The 15,761-nt window shown below is 42.9% G+C and overlaps 1 protein-coding gene across 4 annotated transcripts in view; it reads left to right on the top strand.

Annotated features, from left to right (window-relative positions):
- Positions 1–15,761, top strand: part of ABHD2 (abhydrolase domain containing 2, acylglycerol lipase) — a 114,072-nt gene that overhangs the window by 70,961 nt on the left and 27,350 nt on the right. For all 4 annotated transcript variants that reach the window (XM_032263909.1, XM_032263911.1, XM_032263910.1 and 1 more), the window contains one exon: positions 1,815–1,982. In XM_032263909.1, the coding sequence (XP_032119800.1) occupies positions 1,815–1,982 (168 nt within the window). The remainder of the gene's footprint in view (positions 1–1,814; positions 1,983–15,761) is intronic.

The following is a 15,761-nucleotide window of genomic DNA, read 5'->3' as shown; positions in this document are numbered from 1 at the left end:
AGATATGTACCACCACATCCAGCTGTTCACAAAAATTTTTAAGGTTCTTTATGCATATTGCAAAATTGCTTACTAATTCCTATTTCCCTACCAGCATTAAGAATTTCTAAATTTTAAAAAATCTTAATTTGAAGAAAAATAATGATCAAATTTAATGACCTAAACACCCCTTTTTTTAAAAAAAAAAAAGAAAAATATAGGCTGGGCGTGGTGGCTCATGCCTTTAATCCCAGCACTTTGGGAGGCCAAGATGGGTGGATCACGAGGTCAAGAGTTCAAGACCAGCCTGGCCAAGATGGTGAAACCCCATCTCTACTAAAAATACAAAAATTAGCTGGGTGTGGTGGCAAGCACCTATAATGCCAGCTATTCAGGAGGGTGAGGCAGAGAATAGCAGAGGCAGAGGTTGCAGTGAGCAGAGGTTGAGGTTGAGGCAGAGGTTGCAGTGAGCCGAGATTGCACCACTGCATTCCAGCCTGACCAACAGAGTGAGACTCCCCCTCACAAAAAAAAAAAAAAAAGAAAAGAAAAATATAGGCCGGGCACGGTGACTCACACCTGTAATCTCAGCACTTTGGGAAGCCGAGGTGGGCGGATCGTGAGGTCAGCAGATCGAGACCATTCTGGCCAACATGATACAAAAAATTTGCTGGGTGTGGTGGCACACACCTGTAGTACCAGCTACTCAGAAGGCTGAGGCAGGAGAATCTCTTAAACCTGGGAGGCGGAGGTTGCAGTGAGCCAACATTGCACCACTGCACTCCTGCCTGGCAACAGAGCAAGACCCTGTCTCAAAAAAAAAAAAAAAAAAAAAAGAAAAAGAAATATTCATATTCTGAAGTAGGCAGTTCAGAGTCATGATAGAAAGTTCACAAGGTACTAACAATATACAGTGAAAGTGTCTCTCTCTCTGTCCTCTGCTTTCCATCCTACACTCCCTCAGTGGTACCCACTGTCAAGGTTCTTGTGTGTGATTCCAAAGATAGTGGATGCATTGATAAATATAGACATCTTTTTTTTTCTCCACACAAAAGGCAACATTATTATAACCCCTTTCTGCATTGAGCATTTTTTCACTTAATTTATGGGAGAGCTTGCCACATTAGTGTATATAAAAATGTCTCATTATTTTTAAGGGCTTTATAATATTTCATCACTTAGATATGCAGTAATTTATCCAATCAGACCCCTATTTCTGGGCATTTACATTATATTCAATCATATGCAAAAGAATATGTATTCTATGATTGAACACAGCCTAATACATATATGTACATTATATATCCGTAGGACATTATTTTACATATGTACAATTATATATCTGTAGGACAAATACTGAAAGTAAAATTGCTGGGTCAAAGAGGTCTGTGCAAACACCACTTTTTATTTTTTCATTTATTCATTCATATAGAATTTCTTACAGAAATTAATAGTAATGTTCAGGAACTTCTATAGAAAGGTGAGATAATATATTTGTCAAATCTTATAATAGAAATTTGAGGTTTATATATTTTTCATTTCATTTTTCTAGTAATTAATTTTTATTGTCTTTTTCAAAAGTGTCTGTTCCTGATTTACTGGACATTTTTAAAACCAACCCTTCACTATAAATAGCTTAAGAAGCACTGATATAGACAGCTCCAGCTAGAAGGGAAAGATTCTTTCCCAGAGAATTGAATGAAAAGATGTATATTGAATGAAAAGATGTATGTTAAAGTCCCTCCCCCTGTTTTCTAAGCCAGTGAAGCGTAATTGTGTCCATTTATCATGTCACATTTATTGGATACATCAGGATCTCTTTCTCCACCCTATAGATGATATCACCATGGTCATCTGCCCTGGAATTGCCAATCACAGCGAGAAGCAATACATCCGCACTTTCGTTGACTATGCCCAGAAAAATGGCTATCGGTGTGCCGTGCTGAACCACCTGGGTGCCCTGCCCAACATTGAACTGACCTCGCCACGCATGTTCACTTATGGTAAGCATGGCTCTGTGGAGTCCTCCCTTTTTCTGCAAGTGTGCTGCTACTTCTGCTTCTGCCTTGTTTTTTTAAGTTTTAAACCTATGCCCATCTGCAAGAGATGGTAGATCACACAGTTATATCAACAGCCAACTTGTAGTAGGCATTGATGATGCCATACCTCACACCAGCCTTTGAGGTAGGCACTGTAACCACCCTATCTCACAGAGGCAGAAACCGAAGCTCACAGGGGAAGGTCTTGCCCAAGGTCCCCTAGCTAGTAAGAGTCACAGCAGGGCTGGGAGCCAGGTAGATTAGGTAGCAGAGCTCATGCCCTTCAGGACTGTGCTATTCTGAAGCTCATTCCTCGGGACTCTTATGACTGGCAGGCAAGGGTGTGATGAGCCTTTGAATGTCAGTGGGAAGGGAACCTGGCACAGTAGCAACTCATTGGATTTTAGGTTCCTAGGGGACAGAAACCAGATCTCGTATTTAGACAAATGCTTCTTGATTTGAATTAAAATTGTGTGTTAGCGGGGCCAGGTGTGGTGGCTCATGCCTATAGTCCCTTCTCTAGTAATTAATTTTTATTGTGTTTTTCAACAGTATCTGTTCGTGACTTACTGGACATTTTCAAAACCAACCCTTCACCATAAATAGTGCACTTTGGGAGGCTAAGGCAGGTGGATCACTTGAGGATAGGAGTTTGAGACAAGCCTGGCCATGATGGCAAAACCCTGTCTCTTACTAAAAATAGAAAAATTAGCTGGCACATGCCTGTAATCCCAGCTATTCAGGAGGCTGAGGCACAAGGATCGCTTGAACCTGGGAGGCAGAGGTCACATCACTACACTTCAGCCTGGGCAACAGAGTGAGACTCTGTCTCAAAAAAAAAAAAAATCCTGTGTTAGCTAAGTTCTGGCTTCTGGACTGCTCATTCTTGATTCTTATTAGCTCTCTCTTTAGATTATATATGCACACATAAATAATAAACACATAAAATATGCATCTGTATAAGCACAAATGTTTGGGATATTATAAGCAAATAAATTGTAATATTTTTAATGGGAAATAACCAAAAATTATATCTGTCGTCTCACTAGAATTTTCTACTTCTTCAAACTACTCTTTTGTCTTTATCAATGTATGCATAGTTTTTATTTATTGCAGTCATAGCATTTATATCTATGGCGATTTTTTTTTTTTTTTTTTTTGGAGACGGAGTTTTGCTCTTGTTACCCAGGCTGGAGTGCAATGGCGCGTCTCGGCTCACCGCAACCTCTGCCTCCTGGGTTCAGGCAATTCTCCTGCCTCAGCCTCCTGAGTAGCTGGGATTACAGGCACGCGCCACCACGCCCAGCTAATTTTTTGTAGTTTTAGTAGAGATGGGGTTTCACCGTGTTGACCAGGATGGTCTCGATCTCTTGACCTCGTGATCCACCCACCTCGGCCTTCCAAAGTGCTGGGATTACAGGCGTGAGCCACCACGCCCGGCCTCTATGGTGATTTTTAAAAATAACTTTATATTCACCAACATAACGATGTTTAACCTTTTTAAGAGCCACATTGCTGTTACTACTCTATTATAGTTTATTTAACCATTTATCTTTGTAGGACATATGGCTTATTTAAAGTTTTTTGCATTTTAAATAACAACACTGTAAATTCTGTATCTTGTACATGGAATTATTTTTTCTTAATGACCTTGGAGTAAATTCCCAGTAGAATTGTGGAGTCAACATTTTTTAATGCATATTTGCACATCTTGTCAGATTGACCTCCAGCAAGGTCATTCCAGTTACATTGCCATTGGTAATGTGCAATGGTGCCGTCTCCATAAGGGCAGGAAAGGGAAGGTCACAGACATGGAATCATGAACAGGTACACCCGCTTTGTGCCAAGCAGGATGCTGGGCACTCTGTGTTCATTTCCTCTTCTGTATTCACACCCACAGCTGAAGATACCCATTTTATAGACTCTGTTCTGTTCAGCAGTTTGGTCAGTAGCTTGAAAATATAGGTGAATATCCAGATTTACAGATAACACAGGTGCATGGGGAATAGTGAGTACATGGGAGACAGAATTGGACCCAAAAGTCAGAAATAGGCCAAGTCAAACACAAAGGAAACAGTGGGGAATAATGATAAGGTCTGCATTTGGATATTTAGAACGTCTATCCAAGTAGAATATGGAGAGTCATGGCTCGGCTGCCGGGCCAGGATGGAGACTTGGGAGCATTAACAGTACAGTGTGCCAACAATAATACAAGAAACGCCAGTGAGAATACTTAATGTACACCAGACACAGTGCTGATGTCACATGTAGTAGGCACAATCTCTTATCTCTACAGCAACCCGTGGGACAGTAAAATTCTGTTGAAAAAACTGAGGCACAGAGACGTGAAGTGTTTTGGGCAGGGGCATAGAGCCAGTAAGGAGAATAGCTGAGGAGCTTGGATCTGGCTGCCAGAATCATCTCTGAGATAGCAGAGTAGCTGGGTCTGTATGGTCTAGGCCTCCCACCCCCAGAGTGCTATCCTGTGGAGCTGTAGACCAAAGAGACCAGATTGGAAGGCATTACCACTCCTGGTCAGGGGAGTGCAGCAGCCGAAGCAGCAGCAAGGAGTAGGCTAAGTGCAGCCCATGCTCACAGAGAGTACCCGGGTCAGGAGACAGGCTCTGCACCCGATACCCCAGCCCTGCCACTGACGCTGTGTGGCCTCGAGCAGTTTCTTAAACTCAGTTGCAGATTCTTCAGCTGTTTTAAGGTGGAGCTACTATTAAATGTGGGTTACTGAGGATTTGGCAAGCAGTTGATTAACATATAGTAAACATTTATTATATGTTAGGTTCATTCTTTTTGGGTTTTTTTGAGGCAGGGCCTCACTCTGTCACCCAGGAGGGAGTGAAGTGGAGCAGTTGTGGCTCATTGCAGCCTCAACCTCCCAGATTCAAGCGATCCTTCTGCCTCATTTTTAAATTTTTTGTAGAGACAAGGTCTCACTATGTTGTCCAGGCTGGTCTTGAACTCCTGAGCCCAAGCAGTCCACCCATCTTGCCCTCCTAAACTGCTGGGATTACAAACCTGAGCCATGGTGCCAGCCAGGTTTATTCTTATTCAAATACTTGAAGGTGTATTAATATTGGTGAGAGATTAGCCATGCTCTTTGTGACTCAGATGTGTTCTGCAGGGGAGAGTATCATTAAAGAATTACAATATAAGGCTGGGTGCGGTGGCTCACACCTATAATCCCAGCACTTTGGGAGGCCCAGGCAAGCAGATTACCTGAGGTCAGGAGTTGGAGAATTAGCCAGGTGTGGTGGCAGGCACCTGTAATCCCAGCTGCTTGGGAGGCTGAGGCAGGAGAATCACTTGAACCCAGGAGGCTGAGGATGCAGTGAGCCAAGTTCTCACCACTGCACTTCAGCCTGGGCGACAGAAGCAGACTGTCTCAAAAAAAAAAAAATACAATACAGTGTGATGAGTGGACTAATAGTGCAGGCCTGGGGAATGTGCCGCAGTGGAATGGAGAAACCAGCCTGGCACTGTGGGCGAGGAGTCAGGCTGCGGGAGGAAGAATTCTCCTAGGAAAGGCATTTGAGCTGGGTCCTCAAAGATGAGCTCCTAAGTAGAGGCACTCGTAAACAGTTGGAGTTATAGACAGAGGGGAGTGGGTTATGGGAGGGCAACCCATGTGGAGGAGCAGCGTGCACCACTGCCTTAAGAGCACTGTATGTTTGGAGCATGGAAAACCCTTGACATGAGGCAAATCCATCAGCGGAGAGCTTCAGGCCCCCAATTTTGAAAATTAACTATTTCCTTTAGTTTGTGGATGATGTTCTTACATTTTATTTCATCAGAGATTTAGAAGTAAATTTCTATAGTTTGTTATACTTTAGAAATTTTCTAGAAAGACAGGTGACCTAAAAAAAATGGGTGTTTTCTTCTAGCCCTACTATTTGTGTTTTTGTGTGTATTCGTACACCTTTTACCTGTTGATAGTTTCTTTTAGCTATTGGAGAATCTTATCTCCAATAGCTAAAAGAAACTATCAACAGGTAAAAGGTGTACGAATACACACAAAAACACAAATATGACCTTAAAAGGGTCAGAAATCCAGAATTTGGATGCTTTGTTGAAATGTAAAAATTAAAATATCTTTGGTAGCTCCAAAGAACCTAGATAGAGACAGCAGTAGTGTTTCGTTAGGTGCTATTGATGTGATTTTAGTTTAAAACAATGTTTCTAATAAATGTTTTCCTGAGCTGGTGAAAAAAGAGCAATCCTTCACCAAAGGTACCCTAACACATTAGAGCAAAAGCCATGTTTGTTACCTTTGACTGGTCAGTTGAGGCAGATCAACAGTTTACATGCTAGAACTGAAAAGCCTTTATCATAGTTAATCATGTCTTTATGTAAGTGTGTTAGTTGTTGACATGTGGGCTTTCTGTACTTTAGTAGAGATCTTTGTCAACTTTTGTTCCTATAGCCAGTACTGTTCTCAATTTTTAATTGTTGCCTTGCAATATGGCCTGATATCTCATAGTACCAACCCTGACTCATGGCTCCTTCAGACTATGCTCTTGTCTCCCTGCCTATGTTTTTCGTTTGAGCCACAGATTATTGTGTCAAGTTCTATGTTGAGTTTTTGTGTTAGTCAAGATGGACTACATTATGCTGTGGAAACAAACAACCTAAATCGCAGTGGTTTAAAACAATTATTTCTGTCCACACTGTGCATCCCTTATGGCTTAGCTGGGGGGCCCCTGTGCCTCCATCATGATGGTCCTCGCTCAAGGAACCAGGCCCATGGAGCAGGTACCCGCTGGAACATTGCAGAGAGTGGGAAGAGTGTGGCTCTTGAAGCCTCTGCTCAGAAATGACAGAGGTCACTCCTGGTCACAATTTATTGATAAAGTACAGTACACAACCAAGACTAACTTCAGTGGGGTGGGGGAGACGCATCCTTCCTAGGGATGGAAAGTAGTTATTGGTGGTGAACTCTCACACAGTTTATCACAGTTTCTGAAGGGGAACTTTAATTTACAAATTAACATGGAAAGATTTATAATACTTTTCTCATCCAGGAGCATGCCCTTTTCCTTCAAGTCTTCCTTTATATCTCCCTAAAAGAATTTCTAGTTCTCTTTGTGTGGGTCAGTTTATCAACATTAGAATTCCTGTGGGAGCTGTTGTTTTGTTTTGTTTTGTTTTGTAAGACAGAGTCTCACTGTTGCCCAGGCTGGAGTACAGTGGCATGATCTCGGCTCACTGCAACCTCCGCCTTCTGGGTTCAGGGGATTCTTCTGTCTCAGCCTCCCAAGTAGCTAGGACTACAGGCGCACAGCACCACACCCATCTAACTTTTTTGTATTTTTAGTACAGACGGAGTTTCACTATTTTGACCAGGCTGATCTCGAACTCCAGGCCTTGTGATCCGCCCGCCTCAGCCTCCCAAAGTGCTGGGATTACAGGCATGAGCCACTGCGCCCGGCCTCAAAGATTATTTTGAAGCAAGCCCCAGACTACCTGTGCAGTTTCATCTGTGACTATTTCCAGTGTGTATCACTAAGATACACAGGCTCTTTGTAATCTGTCTTCATTTGTTAGGACTGCTTATCAAAATACTACAATGGGGGTGGCTTATACAAGAGCAATTTATTTTCTCAAGTTCTGGAGGCTGGAAGTCCAAGATCAAGGTGTCAACAGCATTGATTCCTTCTGAGACCTCTCTTCTTGGCTTGTAAATGACTGTTTTCTTGCTATGGATTCACACTACAGTCACCTGTGTCTCTGTCTGGTGTCTTTCTGTGTCCTAATCTCCTCTTCTTAAAAGGACACCAGACATCCTGAATTAGGGCCCATGCTAACAACCACATTTTGGCTTAATTACATCTTTAAAAGCCTATCTCCAAATATAGTCAGATTCTGAGATACTAGGGGTTAGGACTTAAGCATATGAATCTTGGGGGAAACACCATTCAGCCCCTAACATAACAGAAGCACAATGGCATCATCACAGCTAAAACACTTAAAACAGTATTCCTCAAGAGCAATTCAATTTCCCCCTTGTCTTCCTTCTTTTTTTCCTTTTTAATTCATTTGTTCAATTTAAAATCCGAGTCAGATCCATATATTGCAATTGGCTGTTAGGTCTCTTATGCCACTTTTCAATCTCCTTCCCCGCATTTTTAATAGGTCCCCAACCAAGTAAGCCTCTTCCAGGTGGGGTGACTGAATGTGACATGGTGAGGGAGGCTCTCTGGATCCCCAGGACATACTACACTTCACCATCAGGTCCCCTGTTCCCACCCTGAGTATATAGGAATTCCAGGCACTGAACTCCATGGCCTGCTAATCCCAGGACTGCCTAAGTTCAGCTTGGAAGGCCCTTCTGTGGTCTTCACTTGGCTTCTCATTGTCATTCAGGTCTCAGCCAAGATGTCACCTTCTCAGAGAGCCCTTCCTTGATTCCTCTCCCCTATCTACTGTTGCCCTACTCCCGCCCCTAGTCGTTATCTAATGCCCCCTCCTTACTTTCTTCAAGGCACTTCAGATTTGAAATTAAGGATTTGTTTTCATAATCTGTGAAGTTATTTGTTTATATGCCTCTTATCTGTTTCTACATCCCAAAAGTTGACCCTGTGAGAGCAGGCAGTTTTTATATCCCCTGCTGTAGCTTGCCAGTGCCTGGAATCCTGGTTGGACCATACAAAGCACTTACTCCATCAGTGTTTACCGAATGCCTACCGAGATGGGAAATGACAGCTTGTGGATGTAAGGCGATCCTTTACAAACTAGTACATCACAAACAGTGTGCCCTATATGTGAGTCTTCCCTTAGGCAAACTGCCTCTCTTTTCAGCAGATGCCAGGCATTCAAGTCACTGTGAATACCCTTTGGGCTTTTTGCAACTGTCATCTTGAACAGAAGAAAACTAAAGAGGGGATTAACATGAAACCCTATTTTCTTCTTTTCCTGTTATGCACCTGCCTCAGATTTCTCTGAGAGAACTGTAAAGGATCTTTCCCCATTTATCAACCCAGCTCTGTTCCAAACCACATAAGCTTTGCTAATGTGATTAGAAATTGTTGATCTGCCTTGCACAGAATTTCCTAAATGGATAATTTTGCATTCTTTTGACTTAGAACCCTTCATGCTGCCTTTGAAAGATAAATTCATTAAGGAAAATCCTTCATGACAGCAGTTACCATTTATCTTACACTAATGAGTGCCAGGCATGTGCTGAGTTTTCATATTACTTCACTTGATCCTCACTGCCTCAGAGGTAGGTTTTAATTAGTATCCTCACTTCACAGGTTTAGGGAGGTTAAGTACCTTGCCTCAGGTCATGCGACTAGTGAGTGGCAGAACCAACCTTCAATCAGTGTGATTCTTAACCTCAACTCAATACCACCTCTGTGGTAGTGTTCATTTCCTATTTAGGATACTGTTCATTAGAATACAGGGGAGCAGGGATGATGTTTGAGCATTTAAAAAGACTTTTCCTCCACTTTGGTGGCAGTGGTCATTACTGTTCTTACTGATAGCCAATTAGGTAGCATTTGCTGTATGACAGGCACTGTTCTGAGTACTCTGTGGGATATTAAATCAGTTACCACCCTTTTATAGGTAAGGAAACTGAGGCCCGGCAAGGATGAATAACTTGCTCCAAATCACAGAGTTGATGAGTGGGCAACCCAGGCTTCAAACATAAGCAGTCTCGCAGTCTAGTCCTGGAGTTGGTGCTCCTGAACAACAGGCTCCATTGCCTCTCAGTGTAAGAGACTAAGGAGTGAGGAAATAGTTCCCAGTCAGGTAGATTTTAGGTTTAAGGCAAAAGAGCATCCAGGAGTGTCTCAGAGCCACAGAATTGGGCCTGTGGGTTTGGTCCCTGATCTTTTGTTTATCCAGCATCCTCCAGACAATGATGGGGCCAGCCTCTGTGATGGGAATACAGGTGTGAGTTTGAGTCCCTTCCTTCAGGAAGATCCTGGTCTATGAGGAATGCTCACCATCTAGTTGAGAGAGGAGGGTGCACAGTCACAGTGAGTCTAAGCTTACTGGCTAGGGGTTTGTCTAACAGGAATATTTACCAACAGCAACCTTTTTACAGACAGGGACCAGATCTGCATTTTAAATTTTTGTATTATTGTGTGTTAATCTCCACCATCTAGTGTATCACTTAGAGAGAGAGGGTCAGGAAAGGCCTGCATAGGAAGAGTGTCCAGCAGCTGGGGGTTTCATGCCTGCTTAAGAAAGCTGAGAAAGGAAATTGAAGGAATTTAAGAAATTTGGCAATAAGGCCCAGCACAGTGGCTCACACCTGTAATCCCAGCACTTTGGGAGGCCCAGACGGGCAGATCATTTGAGCCCAGGACTTCGAGACCAGCCTGGTGAAACATGGTAAAACCTGTCTCTACTAAAAATACAAAAAGCCAGGCATGATGATGCATGCCTATAATCCCAGCTACTCGGGAGGTGAAGAAAGGAGAATTGCTTGAGCCCAGGAGGCAGAGACTGCAGTGAGCCAAGATCGCACCATTGTACTCCAGCCTGGGCAACAGAGGCTGACCTGTCTTTAAGAAAAGAAAAAAAAAAAAAAAGCCAGTAATAATATAAAAGTACATGACATAGACTACAACAAATGATAACGATTGTCATCTTCATTGGCCCTTCACTCTAACTTTGTGCTTGTTGCAAGCCACCTTAGAGGAGAAAAGACAAACATTTACTTAAACTGGAAAATGACCTTGCCCCTGCATCCACTTGATACAGTTGACTTTGTGAACTTTGGAATTTCTGCAAGGATCAGTTTAAGAACCTGCTCATGTTGAGCATAAAATTCTTTCTTTTTTGAGCTCGGCCTCAGTTATGGCTCTGTGTACAGGCATGCTTGCCGTGGTGATTATTCTGCAGGATACAATGCTTGCTTTCCAGCTGGACAGCCTTCAGTATTGGCCTCCTGGCCAGATCTGTGCGGCCACACACATCTAGCTCAAAGCTGCTGCCTTCTGTATTCAGAGCCAGCCCTTTTTTTTGTTGTTTTTTTACTTTCACATACATCGTTTGACTTCATTCTTTTTTTTTTTTAATTATACTTTAGTTCTGGGGTACATGTGCAGATCGTGCTGGTTTGTTACGTAGGTATACACGTGCTATGGTGGTGGTTTGCTGCATCCATTGCCCCCAGAGCCAGCTCTTAAAATCGGTACTGGAAAGATGTTTTCATTGTAGTACGTGCTACGTTTTAACCTTCTAAAAGATGTTTATTCTTTTTTTTTTTTTTTTTTTGAGATGGATTTTCACTCTTGTCACCCAGGCTGGAGTGCAGTGGTGCCATTTCAGCTAACTGCAACCTCTGACTCCAGGGTTCAAGCGATTGATTATGCCTCCTCATCCTCCTGAGTAGCTGGGATTACAGGCACACACCACCACGCCCAGCTAATTTTTGTATTTTTAGTAGAAATGGGGTTTCACCATGTTGGCCAGGCTGGTCTCGAACTCCTGACCTCAAGTGATCCTCCAGCCTTGGCCTCCCAAAGTACTGGGATTACAGGCGTGAGCCATGGTGCCTGGCCAAAATGTTTATACTTAAAAAAAAAAAATTCCTCACTACTTCCTTTTGTATAGTTCATAAATTCTTTAAACTGGAAAATATTAAATATGTCTCTTTTGATAGATTAATGACATTAGCTAACCTGAGCAAAAATAAACGTGAAGAGCACCCACAAGAGTAAAGTTTACCAAACTGTCTTAAATTTCTTCTTGTGCCAAGCGATGTGGCAGGTGCTTGTAATCTCAGCTACTCGGGAGACTAAGACAGGAGGATAGCTTGAGGGTAGGAGTTCAAGACCAGCCTGGGCAACATAGCAAAACCTCATCTCTAAAAATATTTTTTTAGGCCGGGCGCGGTGGCTCACGCCTATAATCCCAGCACTTTGGGAGGCCGAGGCCGGTGGATCACGAGGTCAAGAGATCGAGACCATCTTGGTCAACAAGGTGAAACCCCGTCTGTACTAAAAATACAAAAATTAGCTGGGCGTGATGGCGCGTGCCTGTAGTCCCAGATACTCGGGAGGCTGAGGCAGGAGAATTGCTTGAACCCAGGAGGCGGAGGTTGCGGTGAGCCGAGATCGTGCCATTGCACTCCAGTCTGGGCAACAACAGCGAAACTCCATCTCAAAAAAAAAAAAAAAAAAAAAAAATTTTTTTAAAGAAATAGGTTACTCTGCTGAGTCAGGCCAGGTAAACAACCCTGTCATGTGGTGAGGTCAATACCACTTGGAAATAAAGGAAGATGGAGAAGTCATAAAGATTTTCTTGAAGTGTATTTATTGTAAAGAGCCTAATCTTTAATTGGAGCACTACAGCCATAGACATGTTGGCTTACTCTTTATTGACTTAGCTAATTTTCTAAACTAGACAATATTGGCAATATGAGTGTTTTTGTCAGTGATTCTATAGGGGACCAGTGAATTCAGGAAGCATTTTGCTTCTTCTGTCTCTCTTTGGCCAAGTGCCTTGTCCTGACAGTCCAGTATTCATGTTCAGAGCAAAGTAGAGGTAGATCAAATCTGCTAGCCAAGGAATAAACTGAAAACCAGAATTTCCCAGCTTGTGGTTATTCTGGCCTCCATATCATACCTTTATATCTTGAAGTTTTATGACCAGAAAGTTAAGAGCCAAGTAACAAGGATCTCATCAGTTTGACCTTGATTTAAAGAGATAAAAAAAAATAGGATTAAAAATAATATCTTCTATGTCAAGTGAAAAGGAATAAAAATAACCTGGCTTTGGCCCCCCTGAGGTAACTGAGTCCCTTAGGATCATGAGCCTCCTAAGAACAGCACCCGTCTCCCACCAAAACACCAAGCTGAGGCATTTGGCATTGAAAATGGCCTTGAATATTTAAATTGCTTTTTCCTGTGAGTTTAAATAGGGAAGAAGTAGGCTCTTCGCTTATTTCTAAACTCTTGACTCTCTGGCATTAGACATCAAGCTGTGAGGAAGTACCTGAAATCACAGCATTGTATTCTCTTGCTTGGAGGAGGAACTCTTTATGTCCAACCGGGTTTAATACAGGAACTTTTTTGTTTTTTAAACTATCTTTTGGATTAAGGCTGCAGTGAACCGTGATCGTGCCACTACACTCCAGCCTGGGCGAGAGAGTGAGACCCTGTCTCAAAAACAAAACAAAAATTATTTTTTGGGCTGGATACAGTGGCTCACACCTTTAATCACAGTGGGAGCCCATTTCTACAAAAAATAAAAATAAATTAGCTGGGCATGGTGGCACATGTCTGTAGTCCCAGCTACTCCAGAAGCTGTGCCCAGGAGTTCAAGGCTGCATTGAGCTGTGATCATGCCATTGCACAGCCTGAGCTACAGAGTGAGACCCTATCTCTTAAAACAAACAAACATGCATCCAAATAATCTTTTGGAACCTCAAGGTCAGGTCAGAAACTTGGTCTTGCTTAGAGGATGGCACTTCAGTCTTAGAAGGGAGGGAGAACCTGTACCCAGGCCTCCAGGTAACTACACATTCCAATTGAGACACTGTTGAGAGTAAAAAGGGACTTTATCAATAACTGCATCAGAACAACAAATTCCAGGACTCTGGGAGAGACTAGGATGTAGGGTTACCCTCCTTTAGCGTGCTGTGGAGACCACCCACGATCCAAGACATCTCACTGGAAGAGTTTCAGGCAGTGATTTTTAAGGAACTTCTATTTTGTTTTTACTACGTAAATCTTACAATATTCTATTAGATTGTAAACACAGATGTTTTGATAAGCTTCTCATATCTACCCTTTTCATTGCTGCAGACTCAATTTTGGATTGTATTCATAGTTATGAATTGTGTTGCCTTTGCATTAAACTGCTGAGTTTTGTAGTGGCAGAAGGGCACCATGGGAAGGGAGGAGGAAGAGACGGGTGAAGAGAGAAAGAGATTGTGAAAGTGAAGGTAGTGAGTTTGCAGAAGCTCAGACATCGTAGTAAAAACACCCGGCAAATCGTCTGCTGAGAGCCAGGGGCCAGGAGCTTTAGGAAGTGTGTCAGGGAGTCATATCCAAAGCAGAACAGTGGCCAGGCAGTGATGAGTTCCACACTTTCAGGACGATATCTGAACACTTAAACCTTTAGCCATAAGAGGGCAGTTTTAGGCATTCTATACCTGGGGAAACAAAGCTGAAAACACTCATTTTTTAAATTCCTTATTTCGAGATAAGGACAAGGCCAACTAATTTGATAGCACAGAGGGGCTCTAACTTTATTTCTGCACCTGTTGTTTTCCTGGATGACTCAACTTTACAATAGTTTCCCCTTGACTTCAAGAAATGACCCACATAAGGCTGGGCGTGGTGGCTCACGCCTGTAATTCCAGCACTTTGGGAGGCCAAGGTGGGCAAATCACAAGGCCAGGAGTTCAAGAACAGCCTGGCCAACATGGCGAAACCCCGTCTCTACTAAAAATACAAAAATTAGCCAGGTGTGGTGGCGGGTGTCTGTAATCCCAGCTATTCGGGAGGTCGAGGCAGGAGAATTCACTTGAACTCAGGAGGCAGAGGTTGCAGTGAGCCAAGATTGCACCATTGCACTACAGCCTGGGCAACAGAGCAAGACTCTGCCTCAAAACAAACAAACAAAAAAGAGTAAAGAAAAGAAAAAGAAATGACTCACAAACTTTTACTATGGAAGTGACAGGGGCTGCTAGGCCCCTAACCACCCACCTGTCAGCTAGCCATGTTGTTAGCCAAACTATATTTTTCTCTTAGGTTAAACTTAGTGGGAAAGATATTCAGGTACTTCTTTCGTGTCCCCTGCATACTCATGCTGGCTAGTACCACGTGCCTTCATTCCTCATGACTCAAACTTCCTTCTTATCCACCTGACATTTTGTGGCACGCCCACAGGTGCCAGGCCCATGCCTGGCATGGAACATACAGAGATGACTCAGAGTCTCCATCCACAAGGAACACAAAATCTCTGGGTCCCTATATTTTAGCCTACTTAGTCATGAGAGTGTCATCTGGGGAAGTGACTGTTGAAATAGTAGCTTTCAAGCAGCCTTTGCCTTATCTCTCTTTAGGTGTAAGGGGTCTTTCCTGTTCCCAGCAGGTTGCCTTTCCAAAATGGCCCTGTAATACTCATCTCTCTAAGGCCAGGCTAGTGTTTCAGATTTCATCTTGTCTTTAAAAAGCTGCAGCAAAATGATGTATCTAAATCTTGTTACCTAGTGCTAATCCCATAAGGATTAAATACATAGAACCTCATTTAAAAACAGATTCATGTAGCTGTTAGTAATAACAGGCCAGGGAGAGGCTCCCAGCCACTACAGGTGTTTGGTAACTGACATCAGGGGAGATCCCAGGAGAATCTTCCAGAAAGCTGATCCTGGAACTGGGCACCATGTCTTTGCCCTTCCCTTGCATGGGAGAGGTGGCATCTCTTCACAGAACATAGAACAGTCTGTCTGACATCAAGCAGGTCTGGCCCTTTATCCAGATCAGATGTGTTTGGATTTAATTAAATTGAGGTTCCCAAAATGCTACATAATTAGCTATAATTGCTTCTCAGTAGTGTAGCAAATCTGAGTTTTGGAACTGTCCCAATGACATCTGAATATCTGCTTTAAGTCTCAAATAATTAGTCTCAAACCTGAGTAATGATAGATGGATCTAAAAGGAATCAAGGCTGGATACAGTGGCTCACACCTGTAATCCCAGCACTTTGGGAAAGGAAGCCAAGGTGGGCAGATCGCTTGAGCTCAGAAGTTTGAGACCAGCCTGGGCA

This window comes from Sapajus apella, unplaced genomic scaffold (assembly GCF_009761245.1).
Source record: "Sapajus apella isolate SASKATOON/1434 unplaced genomic scaffold, GSC_monkey_1.0 scaffold139, whole genome shotgun sequence".
Classification (NCBI taxonomy): Eukaryota; Metazoa; Chordata; class Mammalia; order Primates; family Cebidae; genus Sapajus; species Sapajus apella.
This window is presented reverse-complemented; position numbering and strand designations above follow the sequence as displayed.